This window comes from Neopsephotus bourkii, unplaced genomic scaffold (assembly GCF_033783945.1).
Source record: "Neopsephotus bourkii isolate Nb327-2 ecotype Australia unplaced genomic scaffold, CSIRO-AGI_Nbou_v1 NB_359, whole genome shotgun sequence".
Lineage (NCBI taxonomy): Eukaryota > Metazoa > Chordata > Aves > Psittaciformes > Psittacidae > Neopsephotus > Neopsephotus bourkii.
The window spans coordinates 1,120,458-1,145,321 of NW_026900865.1; the positions used below are offsets into that span (position 1 = coordinate 1,120,458).

Genomic DNA, 24,864 nt, shown 5'->3' on the forward strand with positions numbered 1-24,864 from the left:
AGTGATAGGACAAGGGGTAATGGATTCAAACTTAAACAGGGGAAGTTTAGATTGGATATAAGGAGGAAATTCTTTCCTGTTAGGGTGGTGAGGCACTGGAATTGGTTGCCCAGGGAGGTTGTGAATGCTCCATCCCTGGTGGTGTTCAAGGCCAGGCTGGACAGAGCCTTGGGTGGCACTGTTTAGTGGGAGGTGTCTCTGCCCATGGCAGGGGGGTTGGAACTTGATGATCTTAAGGTCCTTTCCAACCCTAACTATTCTATGATTCTATAATTCTATGATTTCCAGTGACTAAAACTGGAACCCAGATGACAAGCTAAGATATTCACACCTACACTTCAGATATTTGAGACTTAGGGGAAGTAAATTCCATCCCAAGAAACCACCCTGCATTAGTAACCTAATTCAACCTGTGCACATGCTCTGTATCTTACTAACTTCAAAAAAAACCTCCTATTTTACAAAAATCTGAAATTCTGAGAAAGGAACTGACATTCACAGGAAGCTGTAACACGGAAGTTAATATCTGAATTAATCTGTAGCCATCAGTGGGAAGATACAGCACTAGTGTGAAGAAGAGTGAAAATAGTGAAGCACAATCCTGCAGATTTTCACTGGTGATTCAGCAGAGTATTTCAGTACATTCTTCACTGTTTTCCTATCCTGGGAGCACAGGCACTAATCCTGTCTGGAGTTATGCCACTGTTTAATGGAAACAGGACTATCTTCAGGGCTTACTCACCACTGAAACCCCACTTGAGCAATGGCTCCTACAGTCCCTGGTCTCCTGCAGCTGTGTGAATTGTCTGTGGCTATTATTACTTTGCAGAAGCTGATCCCAGCATACTTCATTGACTACAGGCCTGACCCAACAAGGTTTTGCAGTATTGTACCCTGCAAGATTAGTGGTGATTTCAGAAGGGAAATAAAGCCCCCACGTTTAGGTAGGTTTTAGGAATCTGTGTCCATAATCACAATCCAAAAGAACCCAGGGCACTGAGACAGGTCTGATTTTCTTTGGATCTCCTTTTTGCCACCTAAGTTGTTCTTGAGTTCAAATGTTCTTCAACCCATCCACTGATGGGTGCACCATTTTCCCTGGGTCAAAAGAAAAACCAACAAGATGCAGAAAAGTGATAATATTTGACTGATCTCTGCGTCAGGAGAGGTGGTCTCTGCTATCTTCCTGAATTAAGATCACAAATTGTTTCTTGATGTAAACATTGTGGCTTCTTTTTATGGTCCCCCAAATCTTGAGGACAGGGAAAGAGGCAGACTAGAGATTTTCCAAAGGGTTAGCAGCTGTTTGCCAGAATGCTCATAGTGGGTTTTTTCTTTGCCTCCCTAAATGGTATGAAAAGCCTACACAATCATCTTTCTTTCTTTTCATTATTTACTTATCCCAGTCAGGAGGAGAGGAGAGCACATAAGTAGTAACATTTAGACAGCACAGCACTGGATTTGCAAGCACCTATGATTTTTACTGAAGTGCAGCCCATGAGTCAAACCAAGCAGATGGCAGCATGGACAAAAACAAAGTAGAAAAGGAAGAAGCTTTGCTCTGGTAAGCTCTGAGTAGACTTGCCTCATTAATAACCAACAAAACATCTAACAAACCAGCTTAGCATAGTCTGGGGGGAAAAAGGGTTGAAAGCATTAGGATAAGTATTCTAAACAAGTGAGTAGTGTTTCCAAAAGAGATAGTTTAGACTTGTGTAAAAAGACAAAAACATCCATCTCCACTGGGGGGTAACTTACTAGACGAAAGGCCATTTAAAGCTTAAGAAGAAGCCTGATATGGAACTTGTATAAGATAAGCTAAGTAAGTAACTGTACTTACTGTGTAAAGCTCGTTAAGTACTTTCATTAAGTCTTCATGAAGCTGAAACGCAATCTCTTTGCTCTGTAATTAGAAAAAAAATCATTAGAAAAAGGCATGCAAAAACTGCAGTGTACATTTTCATCTTGATATTCGTAATCATTGCTCATCCTTGACAGTGAATGCAAAGTTGCTCCCAAAGCCACCGTTCTGACAGATTTACAGAGCACTAAACATACTGATTCAGGGATGTGGAAGTAGACAGGTATCATCTGGACACAAGACATCTAAAGGCAACCCAGAAGAAATCTGAGAGATTTTCCCGTGAAGCGTCAGGAAATTAGGTGCCAAGAGAAAGGGTGAAATTCAGGTTTAATTTTATAAGCCTTTTTAATGGAACAGACTGTGCACTGTTTTATAACTGCCACGATATATACAAAAACTAAGCCACATAAAACGTGATATTCTAGAGGGACATCCCACCCAATTTTACACCTAGAATAGTCTTTGTTTCTCAGCACATGCAACTACCTAAATATTTATGCTAGAAATAATTGTGGCTCCTCTCTGAAACAGATACCCAACTGCATAATATTCCATAGAGCAGGCTGCTGGAACAGCTTTGTTTAGCTTTTCTGGACTGTGTCTTCACTTTCATTCTGACCCAGAAAATAAAAGGCATTCTTAGTGATAGTTATTAACAAAAGCAAGTATGTCAAAATAAAAGTATCTGAGTTTCATTCAGATACATTCCTTTGTTTGTTGTCCCTAGTAGCTCAATTAGATGAAAATCATGGCAACTGTGCAAGAACTGAAAGCATTTGTACCACTGCCTTTGGAAAACAGCTATAGAATAGAGCTACGGGACTTGGCAAACAGCCTGGCTACATTTCTTCTGCAATGCTCAGCACTGTAACATCCACGCTGGAAATGTCAGCATTATTTTCTGTGAATAAATTGATAATTAGCTCAGCTTCTAAAACCTCCAACTTCATCATAGATAATGGCCGTAGCTATGAGAACTACTCTGTATTTGTATAGGAGCCACAGGAAAATCCTCAGGGACAACGCATCTCCAAAGCTGCTAACACATACTTGGCCATAGCTACAACACCTGCAGGAATAATGGTTTCTGAATGAGAATTTCCAGTGCAACGCCCACAAATGAGGAGGAACCACTCCACACATCCCACCCACTGTGTCTTCCAGGAGGCTGAAACAGACACATACAGTAGCTGGAACAGAGTGCTTTCAATTATTTCTCCTATTCCCACTGTCGTACTCTGCACTCTGGGCGGTATATTAAGGAACTTGCTGTATCAGTTACCAGTATTCACTCCAATCCTTACATGCAATATGATTTTTAACCAACAAGAAGCTAGAAATATAAATTAAAACACACTTCAGTGAAATTCTTGTATTCCCAAGGGCATTAGCTGTAATAGCTAGGGCACAGTGAGACTGAGGTTTTGAAGCCGAGTTACACAGAACTACTATGAAACTTTCCTTAGTGCTTATACCTTTCAAAGTCTTGTATTTTTCAGGAGGTATGCTCTACTACTGAAGTACCTAGAACTTAACACTTACTACTTATTTCTTTGCAACTATCAGATAATTTTCCTTTAATACTAAGGACAAAAATTTGTATGCATAACAGTGCCCAGCTTGTGAAGAACTGGAAAAGGATTGCAGATTTGCAAGCTGCTGTGGGGAAACACAGTAAAAGCAAAAATTCTGAATTGCTTTTCATTGCTTTACATTGGCACGCTGCCTTTAAAAGTCAGCAGCACAGCTCTGAAACAGCTTACACATCTCCTCCAAGCTCCAAGTGGAGGCCACCTGTTTTCTCTTGGATAGCTGCTTCTATAGTGCTGAATATGAGTGGTCTGATTTTTAAATCACTTTAGCAGAAAAAAAGGACAAATAAGATGGCTGACACCACGACTAGAAGATGAAACACCTCAAAGCTCACGATAACTCAAGCCCTAAATACAGCAACACCGATTCCAAGGCAGCACGCCTTAACCTGGCAGTGCAAAAGTTTGTTTGAGAAGGTGAGACAGAAAACCCCAAGCCAATTTTCTCTTTACTCGTAGCAGATTTTGTCATAAGCAAAGCACACATTGAAGGATCAACACTCCTTTTCGGTTGCACCTGACTGCAAATAGACAGCAGAGCTGAGCATTTAGGGAATGATGGCTGTTTACTAGTACCCATTTCTTTGCTCCTGTAGAGTTTTGCCCAGCACTGAAGCACAAGCAATCTAGCCCTCAGGATTTACTGGCCACCATGCACACATTATCTCTTTCAGGCAACACATTGATCAGTGGTAAATTTGAGAGTGAATGGAAGAGATCACAGCAAAGAAGGATATATTTTTAGAAAAGGCTTTAAAATGGGAAGTGAAAAGAGAGGGAGGGCGGTAGTCAGCGAAAAGGAGTAAAAAATAGGAAGAGACAGCCTAGCAATGCCACAGGATCACAGATGAGTCATCCTTCCACCCAGTTCATCTAGGGACTCCAACTCTAGTGATGGATAACATGTCAGTTACTGCTTCTTTCTAATGACAGATTTTGTAGGAACTGATAAATAAAAATCAGGAAATTTGGTTACCTTAGCAGTATAAAAAGGATTTATTTTCAAGAACCAACACGTTTGACATTAGCATTTAAGATCAAGAAATACTGACTTGAGTGGCAAGCAATAGGGCTTTTAGTGTGTAATATATAGCATGTAGAGCACCAGATAAAAGGTGCATTTATTTTCAGTGGTTAATGGTTCTCCTATTTCTCTTTTATGCTACCTATCCCCTGCAGCAGCTCAGCAGGTCTGAACTGTGTGCTCCTCTAGGAGCCTTTCCTCAGGGCAGCCAAACAACAGAACATAAGATGCAGCACACATTTTCCTGGAGCTGAGTTGATAGCTCTTATCAGGCCATTAAAACCTGAAAAACGATCACTGAGGTGCGTCTTTATTCACTATGGCCTAGAGAAATGTATTAGCATCTATTAACCAAAAGAACAAAGAACATTACAAAAATGCTAGAGCACACAAAAACTCCTCCTGAAAATGCTCATCTGGTGCAAAGCATTAAGAGACAGTAGTGTTTTTTTTCCACCTGATAATAGGACAGATCACACCCATGAACCAGTAAGTGTACCTAAGCCACCCCTTTCAGTATGTGCACAATTTATAATCATAGAATAGTTAGGGTTGGAAAGGACCTTAACATAATCTAGTTCCAATCCCCATGCCATGGGCAGGGATGCCTCACACTAAACCATCTCACCCAAGGCTCTGTCCAGCACGGCCTTGAACACCACCAGGGATGGAGCATTCACAACCTCCCTGGGCAACCAATTCCAGTGCCCCACCACCCTTACAGTAAAGAACTTCCTCCTTATATCCAATCTAAACTTCCCCTATTTAAGTTTTAACCCATTACCCCTTGTCCTGTCACTACAGTCCCTAATGAAGAGTCCACCCCCAGCATCCCTATAGGCCCCCTTCAGATACTGGAAGGCTGCTAAGAGGTCTCCACGCAGCCTTCTCCAGGCTGAACAGCCCCAACTTTTGCAGCCTATCTTCATACTGGTGGTGCTCCAGTCTCCTGATCATTCTCCTGGCCTCCTCTGGACTTGTTCCAACAGTTCCATGTCCTTTTTATGCTGAGGACACCAGAACTGCACACAATACTCCAAGTGAGGTCTCACGAGAGCAGGGTAGAGGGGCAGGATCACCTCCTTCGACCTGCTGGTCACACTCCTTTTGATGCAGCCCAGGATACGGTTGGCTTTCTGGGCTGCAAGCGCACACTGCAGCTGGCTCATGTTCATTTTCTCATTGACCAACACCCCCAAGTCCTTCTCCACAGGGTTGCTCTGAATCTCTTCCCTCTGCCCAGCCTGTAGCTGTGCCTGGGATTGCTCCGACCCAGGTCCAACTTCCAACACATCAGTGCTCCTACTGATGTTATCAAGATTTATATTTATGGATTAATATCTGAGAAGCTGAAAGAATTATTCCACATTACTACCCTTTCACTGAAGTCTGTAAGAACTTTCCATCTCAGTCAGAGCACAATTGGGCAGCCAAACTTTACTCTTTTTTTTTTTAACTGAAATTTTAGAGTCAGTTCAGTTCTTCCTGGAACTCTTTAGTGTCTGTATTTAGCACACAAAATACTACTCTCAGTTACATCATTCAGGGAAAATATTCTGTGACTATTGCTTTTAAATGAATCTGCTGCTGGTCCCTGGAGGAAGTGATGTGCAAACCTTTCTTTAAGGAGCTTTGATGAGCTGAAGTGACACTGACGTAACCAACACACAGTAAAATGCCAGTCTACGGCAACAAATAGTTTTGCCATCCTTCTAAACCTGCAAATGTTTAAGGAAATCATGCAAAAAACCTCAATATATGCCACAATCTTTATAACATCAGATGGACTTGGCAGGTAGTCATATTCCTTGTTAATAGCCAGATTATGGGACTAAAATATTTATTGTGCTTGGCTTCTCCAGCATCTTTTACTGTAAACACTGGAAGATATGTTCATCTTGGCTCATGACGGTTTCTGTCCAAAGAAAATACATGTTTATAAATTATAAATATACAAATCTGCTTGAGGATTTTGTAGGTGTGTTTATACAGTTGATTATTAATGTTGGGGTAACCAGAATCACTGCATGAAATGTTCTGCATAATATTTTTCCCTTCTGCTTGACATTTTTCCTTATTACTTTATTCTTTAATTGTCCCCATGAGGCCATCTCCCCCATCTGCCTGAAGAAACATGCAAGTATGAAAGGACTGAACTCTGCTACTTTATGTTTGTAATTTTATGAGCAGCATGAAGGCCAGGCATGAACAGTAATCTGCACTGCTTTTATATGCCAGCAACTAAACAGAAGAGCTTAAGTGCCTATCTGGAGGTGTGACATAACAGAATAAGATAAATGCCACAAAACCTCTGAACTAGATCTTATCTCTGTCCTGCAGTTAATACATTTAAACAGATGCTGGTTCCTGACCCCTGGAAAAAAAGAGTGACAAAGAGCTCCTGAGACAACAAAAATCATGAATATCTGCAGGTTAAATGGGACAACCTAGGCAGGAAAGCCATGTACAATCAAGTACCTGAATACAATATATCCCAGCCCATCAGAACATGTAAGGTTGAACCAACAGGGATCATCTCACCAAAGCAATCCAAATGTTGAGACAGACGTACAGATGTACACAAAAGGAAGAACCAGAATAAAGAACAGAGAGAGACAAGGGCAAGGTACAAAAACCAAGGAGCACAGACACCCCTCATCACTGCATTTCATATAGACCAACACACACCTTTTACAGAAAGACTAAAGAAAGGGGTTGCTACATGCTCGTGACTTTGTACTGTATCCCACATGGGAGACGTCAGCAGGAGAGGGAATAAAACAATACCGGTAAGCATGGCCACGAAATTAGGAAATCTAACTGATCTATTCATTACTACAACTCAAGGTGGGGCCAATCTTAGGACAGCATGCAAAACATTACCCTTCTAGAAAATACTTATCTCACTTCATGGAGAAGTTTCATTTGCGCACCTAATTGCCCACCAGTGAGGTGGGAGAAGTCAGTAAGGGTTATGACCAATAAGACGAATGGGAAGCCTCATCCTCTCGGGGGGGGGGGAAGAAAAAAAAGGCAGCAGAAAGAGCCAAAAAGCTCAGAGTAACTCTGCTATTGTCTCCTCATCTTGCTTGGGAGCAATGGGGCAACCTACTCTGAGACACTCCCTTTCTCCAGACATGGAAGCAGAGCTAAAGCACCTCTAAAGATGCAGAAGCTGCTGCTGCAAAACTGAGGGAAAACTAAAACAAGATGATAATAGTGATGCATACCCCTATGAAGTGTAAGATATATAATTAAATGATCTAATTATTGAATATAGAGAAATTTGATTAGCTGGTACTTACTTGGAATGACATTAAATGCTCCTATGTGCAATGCTGTGAGAGCCAATGGAGTACAGATATGTTAGACAGGTGTTATTTCCTGCCCTTGACCATGGACTGCAGTAAGGTATTAAACATGGACTTAAGTCTATATTGAATTCTTCATGTTACTACTGTTCTTATTATTTACATTTATTACTTAGAGAGAGTACATGTTTCATGGAACAGTATGATCAGGCACAAGTATAGAAACACCAGAAGGATATACCATGTCTCTAGTCTTCTATCTGTGAATAATGAAAAAATCCCATTCTCTTTCATAGGGATGACAACACCCGAGACTGATTATAGTTTTCTCTGACAGAATTTTATTCCAAATCCAGTATTTTTCAAAAGTAGCCTACAGAAAGTAACAAAAATTGTTTAAATGTTTTATTTGATGCCTACAGATCTCCAGCAAATTCCATGCTGTTTTCTTCAGGGAGAATACAATTTTGATGGGGGAGAGCGCTGGATGTCACCTTTCTCATTCTAAGTGCACCTTCTCTTTGCTCCTGTGACCTCTCTCCCACAAGAGGGGCTGTAGTACAGGACACGTGCTTTGCACCTAATCTCTTCCTGTTGCCTGGTTGATCTCCATTAAGGAGTTCTGAGGCAGTCTGTGACATATCTTAAGTTAGACTGTTCATTCACATCTGACAGAAATTACCACAGAATCACAGAATCGTTTGGATTGGGAGAGACCTTTAAAGACTATTATGGTTGAAGCTGCCCATGTGGACTAAACATAAGACAGCTTATGCTCTTCATCAGTAACGCTAATAGCTTCACCTTCTGCACAGATCTTAGTGTTTTCTCTCTGTCCAATGTTGTTCACCTCATAACTCCCTTCCCTATCCCAGAAGAGAAACTGGAACTTCATCATTCAAGGTATAATCAGTTGTGCAGCTAGGAACTAAGAACATATAAATCACCAATACTTTGCCACAAACACCACAGCAAGAACCGTGCACATAGGGAATTACTGGAAATACCAACTTTCTCCAAGGAATACTGACTCCTGGCAGACTGTCCTACAAACGTGTGCTCAGAACTGATACTGGTGAACAACCACGGCCACTTCAGGCCACATGCCCATGAATCTCATGTACAGCATGGTGAGGTGCCACATGTCTTCCTGCCACCCTGCCCCTCACACTACCAGCCTGGCTCAGATCCCTTCACACAGCCTTTGGTGAGCTCACTCTGCCCATGCTCCGCCTCAGCTAACAGCTGATTGATGTGACACTTTCATGCTGAGAGTCAGCCGGCAAACCCTGATGAAAGGTAGGATAGGGCTGTTGAGGATCTGGGCTCCACTAATGTGAGCTCCGGATTATTGCACAGCAGGACTCCCTCAATTTCCCTTCTCTTAATTCCCCTGTAGAAGAGCCAATTTAGGAATAAAAAAGCATGAACAGCTGCTTGTGCTTCTTCAAGAAGCTTTGCTAGAAAGGGAAAATCTGAGATGTTGCACATTCCTGGGCACAACCTGGAGAAAACAGACAAGTCTGTCAGGATGATGGGACAATATGCTTCCTGTTAATGCACTGAAAATTCCAAGTATTCTCCTCCTTCCAAGAGATAAGCTGAGGCAATCTCCATTAATAAGTTAATGAGTGAATAAAGGAGGGCACACACTCTTCCACAGAAAACTTTATCTAGACTTTTTCATCCAGTCCACCTGGAGAGAAGGGAAGGAAAAGCAAGATTTACAGTGCTAAAGAACTGAACTACGCTGAAAGCAAACAGGCTAGTCTAATAACATACACCTAGTGAAGAAGAGATTTCGTGATATGAAATGAGCAACTGCAAAACTATTCCAGATTCAATATCAAAAGATTTCTACTGGTCCACGCAAGTCTGAGATATCTCCACATAGTTCCTTTTCCCATTCTCTTTTTAACTTCTCTAATAATTGTCCATATTAGTACGTTTAGTGGTTTGTGAACTAGTTTTATGCATCAGATGTATTATATGAACAGACCATTACTAAGAAATTATAAATTTCAACTCTATTACTGTTACTGGTTTTAATGTACACTAATAAATTTGCTTCCTGTTTTTACTTTTTTTCCTCTAAGTACAACCTATGTGGTCCCTAAATGATTCTTCTTCCCACCCATCACTATCTATGTAGGACTGTGGTCAGGTATATGTGAAACCAGTTCCCTGTTTTGAAAACATTATTTGGGCACCGCTGCCATCATTTAGTCACACACATCCTTTAACCTTTATTGTTTTTGAACTCTTTTCAGTGTGACGCTTGCCTACCAGCACCCCACTGTGACCAACGGATATGCATTTATAACCTATTTTTATTTCAGAACATTAGAACAACAGTGACTACAAACACATTACGCAGATCTCAAACTAAGGCTGCCCAGAGTGCTTGCTTAGCACAAGAGGGATTTACACACTGTATGTGTTATGAAAACAAATAATGGGCACGTAACAAGGACAAATATGTAGAGAGACAATGCTTACATGATCTACTAGAAATAGTTATGTTATCAAAAGTGTATGTTTGCATTTAATGTTGAGAAGGGACAGAAACACTTTTAGGAGCATTGCAGCATACACTATCATCTTTATGCTATGGCATTACAAGGCACACCCTTACTTTGGCTTGATGTTTCTTACATAACAGCGTCACAATGAAATTCTGTTTTTACAAATAATTCATTAATACCGCATTACTATTTTGGGAGTCCTAAGTGAAAACTGTTTCCTTTCTGCATGGGTAGACAAGTGTGCTTTTGAGAGAACAGGCTTTTTCCCCTGCCTTTTGGATATTTGCAATTCAGCTCTTAAGGTCACCAGCATATACAGCAGTTTCCCAGGCATTTCAGCACTAAGAATTTGCTCCGTGAGAACAGTCATGAAGAATTTATACATGTGCTAAAACACATTTTATGCTACGTGTGCTGATTCTTCTCCTCAAATGCTACCTATTAGGACACTTCTGCCTCCCTCATGCATCTTGCAAGCCCGTCTGGAGAACTGCAGGAGAGGCATTACCTTCTTGAACATTCTGGTGGAGTCTTCGCTTATCTGCATGAACCGCATGATCACATTGTTCAGGTAGATATCGCTCAGTGTTGCATGGTCTTTGCTTTCTCTTCTCACTTGGTTCAGAAGTAAGTACCAGCAATTCACCGGTGACAAGAGGTTCTGATCTTTCCTAAGGAGAAGATACACACATGTATTATGTATAGAAATATAAAAGTTACATTATTAACACAAACATCTCTGTGACATTTACAGTCCTAACTCATTCTGTAAAAATGGTTGTTTCTGAACAGTTGGTCAATCCATGCTTGGAATAACTCAGGTTAGGCAAGCTTCAGATCACTTTTAAGACACATTTTAGAAATCCCACAAGGCATGGACACAAAAATATAGAAAAAGTGTAAGAATTCTGAACACTGCAAACCACCTGAGAGCACCAAAACCCCCAAACTCTCCACAAAGCTCACGACTGCTGACAGATGGAGTACCTGTTTGTTCAAAAATCAATAAAGATCACTGTTGAAAGAGTAACAGCAATTAATTTTTGACATCAGAAATGAACAAGCACTGCAAGCGCATCCCAAATCCTTCATGAGCAGTATCACAGGTGTAGCTGTTTCACTGCAATGGATTTGTCTAACTCCTTAAAAGTAGTTTATGTCACAAGCATACATATTCTGTGATCAGCATTCATAAATACAGTCCTACTGCCAATCCCAGACGGTTCAGTTACAAGACAAACAACAGGACCAGGCTTTTTCCACAGCAGTCCAGTTAGGAATTTCCTTGTCAGGCTTTTTCTATTGTAGGCCCACTCCACGCTTATAATATTGCAAAAAGCAACATCACAGATGACTTCTTATTTCTTTTATACAAAGCAAAATAAAAATACAAGTAGTTTAACGACAGTTTCACAGCCAACAATAACTGATTCATAAAATTTGTCTTATGATTTTATTGAAATTTTAATTTCAAGTTTGCCTTGGAACTAAGTGCTGGAGAAACCTGCTGCTCTCGGGTTTTTCTTCTTTTTTTCCCCTCTTGTGCAGGGATATTCCTGTGTCAAAAGGATCAAGCATGTGACGATAAAAACAGGCAGAGGTGGTGATGACTGCAGGGAGAAACTCCTTCAACTCTTGGTAAATTGTCTTAATAATTAACTCTTCCCAGTGTTAGAAACATGCCCTCAATTCCTCATCTAATCGTCTACCTTTATCTTTTACCTCAGAATCAAAGCAATGATGTATGATTAACAGACAAAAGCCTTTTCTTAAACATCAGTGCTTTGCCTTGCCGTGAATCAGAAGTGAGTTAAGGAAACTTCCCCATTTTATTGGGATGGATATCTTAAGTGTTACAGCAAGGGTTTTATCAGCCAGGTCAGTCAACATGAGCACCCCTGAAGGGCCATGCTGATATTACTAGGTCCTCACTGCTTCTGCATGTCCCATAACTGATCCGTCAGACCTTCCTGCCTGTTCCTGGAGGAATGGTGGGAACAGCACAGGTCCACCAGTTAACAGTTACACAGTTAAAGTGACTTTTGCTGCAACCTCTTCTCAAAGCAGAGAAATGCAGAGCAAAGCCAAAGGCAGGACTCCAGCAACAACCCCTGTGCACATCTGCCAGTCTGGATTTAACATGCTTAAGAACGAGGAAAGATGTTTGTATGCACAAGGCAAAAAGATTTTTCCACAGGCTGAATGAAAGCCAGGGTTCTCTTGAAGTAGTGACATAAGCACACGCTGGTTATTTCACAGACTCACCGAGTCACTTAACTGAATGTGAAGAAATATATACTACTGCTCTTTTGAACTGTGCAAGCTGTATTTGGCTTAACTTTTCCATTGCCAGATGTGTTTGGAAAAGACCGTTGTCCTGAAACAAAAGCTCTATCTGTGTATCTCCAGCACAGCACTGACTGGACAGTGGAAAAAGTAATTTATTTTTTGGTTTTGCAAATACAGAATATTATTCTATACCCCTAAGCATAACAGGGCCAAGAGAACGCATTTATTAATCAGCTCAAGCCTGGAAAATAACCAGATGAGACTATGCCAGCAAGTAATGCATTTGAAACACTTTAGAAAGCATGCTGTACACAGGTTTTGCCAGATACTAATCGACCAATTTTGGTTCACACACAAGTTACTATGCCATGAAAGGGATACATTAAATTGTAAGGAAGGCACAGCATTCACATCATCTTCATTTCTTGGAATAAGAAGGGTCAAGAGGAAGCTCAAGTCCACATGTAACAACAAATCACAGATTTCTTTCTTAATGCCTTTTTGCCAAAATTCTTGTTTTTCTTTCTAATGGTGATTAACCTTTATTTAGACACTTTCAGATCCTATCAACTCCACTGTAAGATCAGCACACAGCTTTCAAGTCCTCTTGGGGCTCTGCTTCTCTTTCAGATACTCGTCTGTATTTCGGGCAGTTTAAATTCCATATGGTAGGTTAGGGGTAATATTTGTGCAGCTTACCTTTTAAGAAACTGAACCCACTTGTGAAAAGCTTACACGAATAATTGCAGGGGGCCATACCAACAAAACAGGATTTAGGCACCCATCTACCTTCAGCTGCAATGAGAACTGCTACGCTGCTAAGCAGGGGTGGGAATTTTAAATATGCCTTCGAACCTGGGCTCGGCCCAGCAGTTCTCAAAACCAGCAGAAGCAGAGTGGTGTAGCACTCCCGTAATGGTTAACATGGGGGGGAAGGGGAAGGAAATCTCTCTCACTTGTACTGCTGATGATCCTTTGTGCTTCTTGTTTTTGCCATGAACCTCTCTGCCAATTTTTCCAGGTTTCGGGAATACTCCATCTCTATTTCCGACTTCTTGCGGAAGAAATCCTGCAGATCCTGAAGAAGTTGCACTCTTATTTCAGTCTGCTGCTCCAGGCATTTCTGCTGCTCGATGAGTTGAGCTCGGATCTCTAATGAAGGAAACACATACCCACCCAGGTCAGTGAAGGCAGATGAGAATTAAGTGTTACCAACCCAAATTACCAACGCTCCAGCACACTTCAGCATCACAGCTGCACTGCCTGGACCTGGATTCAGACCCTGTGGTGGGACACAGCAGTGGCAGCTCCCACTTCTGCCACCACTGACATAGGCTGCAGCATCCTCCCACCTGCTACCTGTCTCATAAACAGCTATGGCAAGGGAGCAGGACTCTGCTGGGCTCATGTGAGCAGAACATCTGCTTTCTCCTTCCTCTTCCATCCTCTTCCTGATCTCTGGCATTAGCACAGATCTGACTTGGAGTGACCTCCTTGCAGGAGATGGCATACAACCGTTTCAGCAGCAGTTCCTTCTGATGCTCTGAAAAATGGCAGGATAAACAAGAAGCTTTCCAGCTGGCCCATGCTGGTTGGTATCATCACGTACACTATGGAAACAACCTTGTGATAAACTCTGAAAATATCATCTACCATATCTGTGCACAGAAGAGCTTCTGTATCTGCCCCATCTTGAGACCTCACCTGGAGTACTGTGTGCAGTGCTGGTGTCCTCAACATAAGAAGGGCATGGAACTGTTGGAACAAGTCCAGAGGAGGGCAACGAGGATGATCAGGGGACTGGAGCACCTCCCATATGAAGACAGGATGAGAAAGTTGGGGTTGTTCAGCCTGGAGAAGGCTGCGTGGAGACCTCACAGCAGCCTTCCAGTATCTGAAGGGCGCCTATAGGGATGCTGGGGATGGACTCTTCATTAAGGACTGTAGTGATAGGACAAGGGGTAATGGGTTCAAACTTAAACAGGGGAAGTTTAGATTGTATATAAGGAGGAAATTCTTTCCTGTTAGGGTGGTGAGGCACTGGAATGGGTTGCCCATGGAGGTTGTGAATGCTCCATCCTTGGCAGTGTTCAAGGCCAGGTTGGACAGAGCCCTGGGTGGCATGGTTTGGTGTGAGGTGTCCCTGTCCATGGCAGGGAGGTTGGAACTTGATGATCTTGAGGTCCTTTCCAACCCTCACTATTCTATGATTCTATGATCTCTGGCAGGGAGGGAACTGGTGTACTATAAATGCATTCATCAATATTTTACAGTGAATATAGAGGGAAAAATTTGTGTATATTTAGAAATAGCTATCTGAAGATTTGCACAAGATTCCAGACACTGTGGTACACTCATTAATGTAAATCAAAATCAATTTAGAGGAGAATATATGCTCACAGTTATCATCTAGAGTAACAGGGAAAAGCCTCCAGATTTCTTACCACCGTTTGCTATGTGCACAACTGCTATGTGGTAGTTTTTTCTTTTTTTCCCCTTTTTTTAGCACTTTCATTTCTTGGGTGCTAAGCAGCTCATCACATTACGGGAACACCGAGTCTAAAAACATCCCTCTGGCTCTTTTGAAAGACTGCTTCATTAAGAGTTTTGTCAGCTGCCCAGGCTCAGCGTAATCCAGCCTTGTGGAGTAAACACAGGAGTAAACATTCTGTGACCATAATAAACGTATGTACTTTTAAACATTTTAATGCTGTAACAGGGACTTACTGACAACAAAACAACGTGCCAGAAGTGATGTCCATGTAAATGCAGAATTGTTGTGAACTTTTACTCAATTCCTAATGATGTAACCATGCTGCAGGCAAGATGATGCTGGAATCTTAGATGCCTCACTGCCTTGAAAAAGAATAGCATCCTAAAAACCTCAGCTAACATCCCAGCAAACTGCAAACCAGTTACTAGAAATAACACTACAAAAATATATTTGATGCAATGGGGAACTAGTGCATCCTTACTGATCTTTAAGCAGGTATGAAGGCAGAAATCCATGCTGCTGGGATTCAAATGTGTACACTGAAATAAGGTAGTGTGAGCACAAAATCTGTTTAGCCAACATATTTAGTGGAGGAGGGAGACACTGCAGTGTTTTCTTCCAGATCACCTTTAAGCTACCAGCTGCTGTGTTAATCATTAATGAGACCATCCATTTTCGTAGTCAGGGAGGTGAACCGAAAAAATCATGGTTTGGTTTTCATTTAATTTCACATCAGTTTGTTGGAAAAGGACCATGCCTCCAGCAAGGATAAGCCACTGTAATACAACACTGTATCAATGACATTCATGTACATAGAGGAGAAAATGACACTGGAGCTGGAAGGTTATTAACAGAACCAAAATCCCAAGACTGCTTTTTTTGGGTGTCTACTACTTTTAATGCTGCAATCATGGAAAAATCCTGCATATAGGAAACAAGTTATACAGACTCACTAACCAGAGGCAGCAATTCTGCTCATAAGCTGGAGTTTTGACTAAATGCAAATCTATGTAGTTTGGCCATCTCCTTTTCCCACTACAGACTTTCTACCAGTTATTTTAAAAGCAGAGCTCTGTACAGAGCAACTATGTTCTGATTATTTTGTAGGTCAGTGGATCTTGCTGCTATAATTCTTCCTTTTTAGGCAGGCTTTCACCATAGTAACAGGAGTAAGATTTTAGAAACAGGAATATATGAATAGAGATGCAATGAACAAGGGATGACAGATACAATATGAGACTCTGTGTTAGCTTTCTGATGCTGTCTGGACTTCCAGTGGACAGTAGTGGCTTCCTGCTAACTTGTATATTAGAAAACCAAACTGGAGCCTAGTCTCTGAAAACTGATGGTGGCTGGAGGTGTCCTAGCTCTGAGTAAGGTGGTAAGTTAGGGGTACAGGGGGACTGCAGCTTTATGAAGGAAGTTCCACAATTGCAGGAATCTTGAAAAGGAGAAAGAGCATGCTGGCTCCAAAAGGCTGAGAACTCATGGCCTCTTGACGGAGGAGAAAAAGGGGAGATGCATGCCCACTCCTGTCAGATGACCAGTGTGCAGAAGAGACTTCAGCATACAGTTTTCCTGCCAGTCTTTCATGTCTTTCTACTCTTGCACTTTCTAATTCTTTCGATGAGAAAATGAACATGAGCCGGCAGTGTGTGCTTGCAGCCCAGAAAGCCAACCGTATCCTGAGCTGCATCAAAAGGAGTGTGACCAGCAGGTTGAAAGAGGTGATCCTACCCCTCTACTCTTCTCTCGTGAGACCTCACTTGGAGTATTGTGTGCAGTTCTGGTGTCCTCAACATAAGAAGGACATGGAACTGTTGGAACAAGTCCAGAGGAGGGCAACGAGGATGATCAGGGGACTGGAGCACCTCCTGTATGAAGACAGGCTGAGAAAGTTGGGGCTGTTCAGCCTGGAGAACAGAAGGCTGCATGGAGACCTCATAGCAGCCTTCCAGTATCTGAAGGGGGCCTATAGAGATGCTGGGGATGGACTCTTCATTAAGGACTATAGTGATAGGACAAGGGGTAACGGGTTAAAACTTAAACAGGGGAAGTTTAGATTGGCTGTGAAGAAGAAAATCTTTCCTGTTAGGGTGGTGAGGCACTGGAATGGGTTGCCCAGGGAGGTTGTGAATGCTCCATCCCTGGCAGTGTTCAAGGCCAGGTTGGACGAGGCCTTGGGTGATATGGTTTAGAGCGAGGTGTCCCTGCCCATGGCAGGGGGGTTGGAACTTGATGATCTTAAGGTCCTTTCCAACCCTAATTATTCTATGATTCCATGATTCTTTTACTAGTAACTTGTGTAATGCCACGCTGGCAGGGTAAGGAGATGGCAATGAATAAGACATCAAATGAGCAAATGTTGCGATTCTCACTTGCTGGTAAAAGCAAGCTGTGGATTTTAACAAACCAGCCAACCAACCAAAAAAAACAAAACCACCCCCAAAAAACCCAGAAATTCCCCACAAACACCGGCATAACCACCAGCCAGCCCGAGCGGCTGTGCATCCCAAAATCACCGCTGTCCAAGTACTAGCAATGAACACGTTATCTACTGCTATGGAAAAATGCACCAAGGCAACACCAATCCACATGTGTGATTTCTTTAGGGCTATAACGAGTGGGAGGGAAATTTGTTGCCCGGTATTCAAAGACATATACACCCAATATGCCATGAAGGTGCCAAGTTAAAAACGACTAGAGCCCAAACTCCATAGATACGGAGACAGGTGCAGCAGGCAGCAGAAGGCTGCCTCTCTTATTTTGCTGGCACATTTAAATTCAAAGTCGAACTGATACCAGCTGTAATAGACAATGACATTGTCCTATTCTGCTCTGCAGGGTAGCTGATATCAAATGATTGCCAGGCTACTTTGTGTCAGGAACAGGCAGTTTAAAGCCTGGGTGAATTAACACCTTCTCCTTCTCCCTATAGCAGCTTTGAGTCATGCTCACTGGTTTTCTGGCCAAGGGCTGGCTCGAAAGAAATCCATTTTCACTACAGAAAATTCAACAGACTGAATTAACATCAAATAAGAAAATATTCCTTTGTCCAAGATTTGCGCACCCAACGTAAGCAAGGAAGCAGCGAATGTGCCCACAATGAAATCAATCATCTCTGCGTAGTTTCATTTCTAAAGATGCTAATGTTAAAAATTACTTCAACTATGCCCTCATTGACACCACCCTCTAGAATTACTGCATTAAGTATAAAATTAGGTTTTTTTTTGTGACAGCCTTCAAAATGTAGCTCTAAACTTTCAACAAGTCTTTTTTTTCTTCTGACATGAGGTTAAATCAGTGCACTATGAAAAGCAAAAGGAAACAAGATTATAGCTGTTTTGAGAGTTAAGTATAGAGTGGATGAAGCTGAACTACTGACATTACCCAAATCGTAATCAGAAATAAACTCATGAAGGTTAACTCTTTGCACACAGTACAGTATTACAGATAATTACTTATACAGAACTGCAGTAATACACTGGGTTACCCTGGAGAAGACAGGTGCAACTGGTTATAGGCCAGTGACCCCTGTGAAGGTACCCATGGTGAGATATACTGCAGTGTGACACATAATGATGATGCTGGCCACACTGGCAAGGAGCAAAATTTGTCACCTTCACTTCCATGCACACCAAAGCACGAGGCTCCATCACATCCCAAAACACTGCTCAGAAGCCAGACACCTTGTAAATCTGCAGTATTAGCCAAATTAACCCCAGAACAACACTCTGCATGCAGACTGCCACCCCACTGCAATGCCTGCATCCCTGCCCTGCGATGCTGCAGAGCCCCTGACACCCTGCACTAGGCTGCCTAGTCTTAGCCCTCGGAGACCTTCCAGACCACCATGAACACTCATCACCAACTCTTGACCAAACCAACTCTAATGAACACTTCATGGTGCTGTTACATGCCTGCTCAAGCCACCCCGAAAGCTGTTGCAGCCTGCCACCTTTAATTCACATTTAAATGGAATGAACTCGTGTGCTTGCGGAGCAGCCCTGCCAAGGTTCTGGCGTTTGCTGAAAGCTACCCCACTGTGTGCCTCCCACCTGCTGCCTCACCCTGCCTGGCAAGGAGCTATATTTAAGTCAGGATTACAAGACATGAACTACGCAGACACGTTAATGCAGCAGTATTACTGGGTAACAATACAGCCTCAGGGCCTCACCCTGCAAAAGATTATAAAAGCAAGTAGCTCATCAGAACTCTTTGAAAGCACAGAATGGCTCTCACAAGGCACAGTTATGTTTGCAGGTTTTATCTGCTTGGGTAACTTCAGAGAAAGCTGTCTCACCTCCCATCTTTCTTTATATACCTTCGTCACAGACAAATCACTGTTTTAGAGTAGTTTAAAACCATTCAGAAATGTCTCATCACACTAAGGACAACACCTGGTATTTTCAACTTTCTGTTTCTAAACCATTACAACTTAGTATTTTTTTACACACATATCCTTCACTGTCACATCTACAATATCTGGATCATATTTCACAGGAAAAGATTCAGACCTTCAGTTCAGCCTAGGCATCATCTGGTGACCGACATGCGCTTGTAATTAGGCAGATATTGGAGCATTAATTATCTTGCAGTTCCTCCATGAAGGCACTTGAGTCTTACATGACTCTCACTGTGTCTCAGTTATTTAGCGTAAGAAAGGCTCATGTCCTAGCCTGATGCTAGAAGCTGGGGTGCTGCAGTAAGGGACGGATCTTTCTAGTTTCATCTCAGCCTTCTGTCTTTGTAAGAACTTGCTTTTGGCTTCTCCATTGAGATGGGCAGAGCTTTGGTCCAGCTGAATGCAGCTGGCCAGCATCTGAATTATAGGTTTTGTTTCAGGAAGATGCTTAGCTGCAGCCCAACAATGATGCTGCCAGCAGAGAAACCACATCAGGAATCACTGAGAAGAGCCTGGAGGTGCCCCGGTGCACATTTAGTAGTTCTTAATGCCATGTTGCCCCTAGGATCAGTGCTCCCGTATCTCCTAGGGACGTTATCCTGCCTCTCAACAGACAAAGAAGATAAAGATGGTGAGAAGTATCAGCCCTGTGGTGGGTGCTTTGCCCCAGCTGCTGATACTCCCCTCTCTGAGATACACAGCCTGAAGCTACTAGTGTTGAACAGAGCCATGGCTAGAAAGATAGTGTTCCTATGACAAATGGCAGGGAGTTTGGTTCACGCTCCCTTCCAGGTCCTTGCTGCCATTTCCCTGGACCTCAGGCGCAAAATTCCACTTCAAAAGCCAGGAAATTCCACCAGCCTGACAGCTGATGAGAGATGCTGGGGTGAGTATCTCACAAGCTACTGCAGAAATGCTTTAAACAGATCATGAGCCTGTCCCAAAACATTAACTTTCTATGACAGACTAGTGAAAATCGCTTCCCTATGTTCAACATGCAAGTCAGAAGTGTGGCTGCGTGGACAGGGATGCCCTTGAGCTTTTGAAGGCATGACTTCTGTGGACTTTGTCTCCCAGCTGATTTCACTTAGGATGCTGAGCATACAGCTTTATGCATGTTCCCACTGGAGGTGAAACCTCTGCAAAGCACCGCCCAGCTCTAAATTTACTGTGTGGTTTTGTACCGTTTCCCAGATAATTAATTTCAGACTCTCTGTTTGTTTGGGTTTCTTTTGGGATGTGGTTGAGTTTACCTTTGATGGAACACATCTCCAGGCTGTCGCTGTCTGTGGAAACGGATGGGGAGTCAGAAGCAAGCTAAGTATCTAAAAAGCTGTACAAAGGGTCAGGAACCTGAAGCCCCTATGGACACCTGTCAGCCCCTTTGAAAATGTAAACCCTGTTCATTCAAGCACTTTGGCATGCTTAAAGATAAAAACAGTCCTTGTGCAGCCATTATCAAGGGAAGCTGGTGGAGAAGCCACTTCCAGGATGAAGACAATTATTTACAGGTCACTTCAGTTGTCTTGTTGAAACAAAGAGAGAAGGGGAAGAACAATTCCCTCTTTGCAGCAGCAAACTTTGTTCTATACATTGAAGCAAACACCCTTCTACCTACTGCAGCCACAGACTGATCAACAACACGTCCCCAACCAGACCCGTGTAACTGGGGGATCCCAATGAACAGGATTCAAAACAGGTGGCTGCATTAGGGCACCTTCCACCTTCCAGTTCCCCTTGAAATGGGAAGACACGTCTGGAAAAGCTAAGAAAACCTCTATACGTAGCTGAAGAAGCTTTTCTTCTTGTTGTTCTTGGACTAACGCCCTCCTGCTTTCCACAGCCACAGCTGCTGGTCACTTGGCTGCCTCCAGTCCGAGCCTGAATGGAGGGCAGTGTGCCAGCTCACAACTTGGCAGGACACTTCTTGCCACAGCACTACTGCCAAGTGACCGTGGAATTGAGCAGGCAGTCTGCCTGCACCACATTTTGAGTGCCGCTGCTTCTGCGGCAACTGCTCCTTTGCACCCATAACTAAGTGCTGGCACTATGTCCTAACAAACCTCGAGCATGGCGTGCTTTGTTCTTCTGGTCACAGGAGCTGGGACTCTGAGGACAAAACTGTTCATCCCTCAGAGTAGCCTTTGTTTTGGTCAACAAGAAAATCCCAGCTCATCCTGGAACGCTGATGAACAGAAGAGGGCAAAGTGCAAGATACCTCCTCTGCCTCAGTGATCTGATGTAAAGGTCTTTCACCAGTCCTCACCCCCTGCTGTGGGAACAGATGCTGTCTTTCAATCCAACTGTCCCATGTCCAGATAAGCAGATCAGCTCTGCAAACCACCAGCATACAAGAGAAGAGCAAAGAATGTACATCAAACAAGCCCCAAAACACACTTAAGAACAAAACAAAGCAGAAGCTACCCCAACTGTGGCGATCATGGCAAAAGGTCCGTAGCCTGAGAGAGAAAAGTTAAAAGAGAGACAGCCAGACAAAGAGATTGTGTGCATCTTTGTCTGCCAAGCAGACAGGCGATCATGCAGTAGGTGTCTAAAAACCCATTTAGGTCATCTGACCTGTCAAGATCTATGTGACAACTTATTCTAAAGCTTCTGAAGGGCTTCAGCTGTCTGGGTTTTTTGTGCTTGTTAAAGATACCATGAGCCTTTCCTTGCAGACTTCAGTTTTGGGCCAAGAAGAAAATTAAAAGCAGATTCAGGATGTCCAAATCTTTCTCCTCACCAGCAGAGCAGAAAAATGACTCATGGCTCCCCTCTGAATAATTCTTTGCAGCAATGTCTGGAATGCTGGATTGACATGAGCACGCTACAAGAAAAAGAAAAACCCAAATCACATCCCTTCCTGGCCGAAGATTTCTGTAAGCCTATTATTTAATTTGGTTATTACAGAGTGCTGTGATTGCTCTAATCAGTAGCTGAAATGTACCCTTTCTTCTGATTATTTTGTCTCTATAGAAAATTATTTCTTTTTAGAACCAGCCATCTCTTAACTATTCAACAGAATTCACACAGTACATGCTCTATGCTGTATTCTTGTTCCATACTTGCTCTTCTCTGTTTAGATTGTAAATGCTACATTTGAACTAGCACCTAAGGAAGTGTTACTTCAGCTACACCACTTCATAAAGAGGAACAAAAGAACCCCTTCATTTCTACAGCTATAAAAGCAGTTTTAGCTGACCCTCAACCAATGGTCAAACTCCCATCTCCCACAAAATTCATGTCAGCGAAAGATCAAAGCTCGTGAGCTAAATTCTGACCTCCCTGAAATAGATCTGCCGCTAACTTTACTCACGCTGGGATTACTGTCTTTACTTAAACTTACAAGAAGCTTACGCTTATCCAACTGACACACTGCTGTCTAAGCAGGCAGCCTTTTCCCCTCTTGCATCCATGCTACACAACTCTCCCAGGTCACTGTGTCTCAGTACCAGAACTTCTACAGGCAGAAGGACTAACCCATAGCGGGAAAAGAAGTGTTTCCTGATGGTTATGCTCCACGGGTATTGTCAGAATAGGGAAGAGAACAGCAGGTGCAGCTGTTCTATGACATGAGTGGTCAGTGCCATTGCAGATAAGCCTCATTCTCTTTCCAAACCTTCCACGAAGATTTATGAAGCTATAGCCAAGATCATTTCCCAGCAGCAGCTTATGCTGGTGAGTGAAATACTACGTTCTCAGCAGGCTTGGGCAGGAGCATGCATGAACTCTTTGGGGAAGGGGCCCAGTTTGCATTGACGGCAGCGTGCAGGTGGGCAAGGTGGAAGCAGAGCTTGGCACACACGTGCCATTGCCACAAGAGTGGGGCTGCGAGAGAAACACAGCCTTATGGATGGGATGATCTTTGGGGATCAGCAGAGAAGCTGTTCTGAAGTGAACATGCCCCTGCTCGACAGGTGGGGTGGTTTTACTGTTCCTGAAATGCTGTATCTGTTCTGCAAAAGAAATCACACTACAAGGTATCATCTTTCTGGGTGACAGTCAATTCTCTTGCTCTTCAGAGATAAAGCACTAGCAGGTTTATCTTTCTGTATGTATTACTTCATCTGTTGTGCTTTTATTTCAGGTCACCTGGAACTTCAAAAAAATAAAATCCCCCTATTTTTGAAGCAATTCTCAACCTGTGAATTCACTATTTTAATGAAGAACTCAAAATATTTGCTTTTTAAAAATTAGTATAATAATTTATCCCTGGTTTGAGTTTTGTAATTTTTTTTTCTTTAAAGTCAGAACAGACTTGAGGACATAGTTACAAAGTTTGCTACAGCTCAGGGCACTGTTTATAGAGCTGGACAAAGACATAAGCACCATAACATGAGCCATTGCCCAGACTCTGCCAATGGAAAATGACCATGGTAGAAAAGAAGCCAAGAAATGTATCTTTCTTTTGCATTCAGTGTAGCATTCCCCAAACAGTCTAATTTCAACTCAACTTCCAGGCCCAGTGCCCCACTTCCAGGGGCATTTTTGGGCCCACAGCCCTAACCTACTCGGAGACTAGATGCGGTGGCTCGTTGGCCACAGAGTGTCCTTAGCAAGACGGTGTGGACTGCAGCCCTCCAAAGGGCTACTCTGAGATGAGTGATGTACCCTCAGACTACAGCAACAAATGGAGAACAAAATGAACAGCAGGTGGTAGTCTTACAGCTGATGGTAACATGTAAAAGCAATGCTAGATGTATGCAGGTTTACAGATATCACCATTGTGATACCTGGAATCAGCACCAAAATGTGGGCAAGGTTTTTAAACAAACCATTCTTGCTATGGAGGACTTCTGGATAATCTTTTATTTCCCATACTAAACTATATTTGGTCACAGCTATATTGGCTTTTGCAATTTCCGCTGCAAGCAGCAGCAAAAAGGAGGAAATTGTAAGGCAGACGGAAGACGTGGCAGTCCTTTCCTTTCCCCTTTTAATTTGCACTTTGGAGATGGTGTTCTGAGCATGCCAGACCTGCTGAAGCACTGAAGAACCTTGAGTCCTGCCTGACACTGCTTAATTATCTCAGTGTGGCAGATTTAGGTCCCCTTTTTGTACTCCTCTCTAGCATTTAGAAATTACTGTAGTGTTTTTATTAACTCATGGCTCCTTTAATTAAATTTAGGTGGCAAAAAACATCTAAATCCGATTTCAGACTTCCATAAGTGCTCTGATTTTTCAGAATAATATCCAAGTGCCAGTTAGAAAATGGGATCTGTAGTGAATGCAAGTTCCCAGTTACCCTGGAAACAATTCAAGGCAACTCCACTCCTTTAGCACCCTAATTGTAGATGTCTTTTCTGCTCCATGCTTGCCCAATCTCCAGGAGTTTATTTTCTTGAAAGATGGAATGTGAC

The 24,864-nt window shown here is 42.6% G+C and overlaps 1 protein-coding gene across 3 annotated transcripts in view; it reads right to left on the reverse strand.

Moving 5' to 3' along the window:
* The window catches only part of SRGAP1 (SLIT-ROBO Rho GTPase activating protein 1), a 143,630-nt gene that overhangs the window by 59,358 nt on the left and 59,408 nt on the right, over nucleotides 1-24,864 (reverse strand). For all 3 annotated transcript variants that reach the window (XM_061348516.1, XM_061348515.1, XM_061348517.1), the window contains exons 2-4: nucleotides 13,562-13,757; nucleotides 10,825-10,987; nucleotides 1,841-1,903 (exon numbers count right to left, since the gene is read on the reverse strand). In XM_061348516.1, coding sequence (XP_061204500.1) covers nucleotides 1,841-1,903; nucleotides 10,825-10,987; nucleotides 13,562-13,757 — 422 coding nt within the window. The remainder of the gene's footprint in view (nucleotides 1-1,840; nucleotides 1,904-10,824; nucleotides 10,988-13,561; nucleotides 13,758-24,864) is intronic.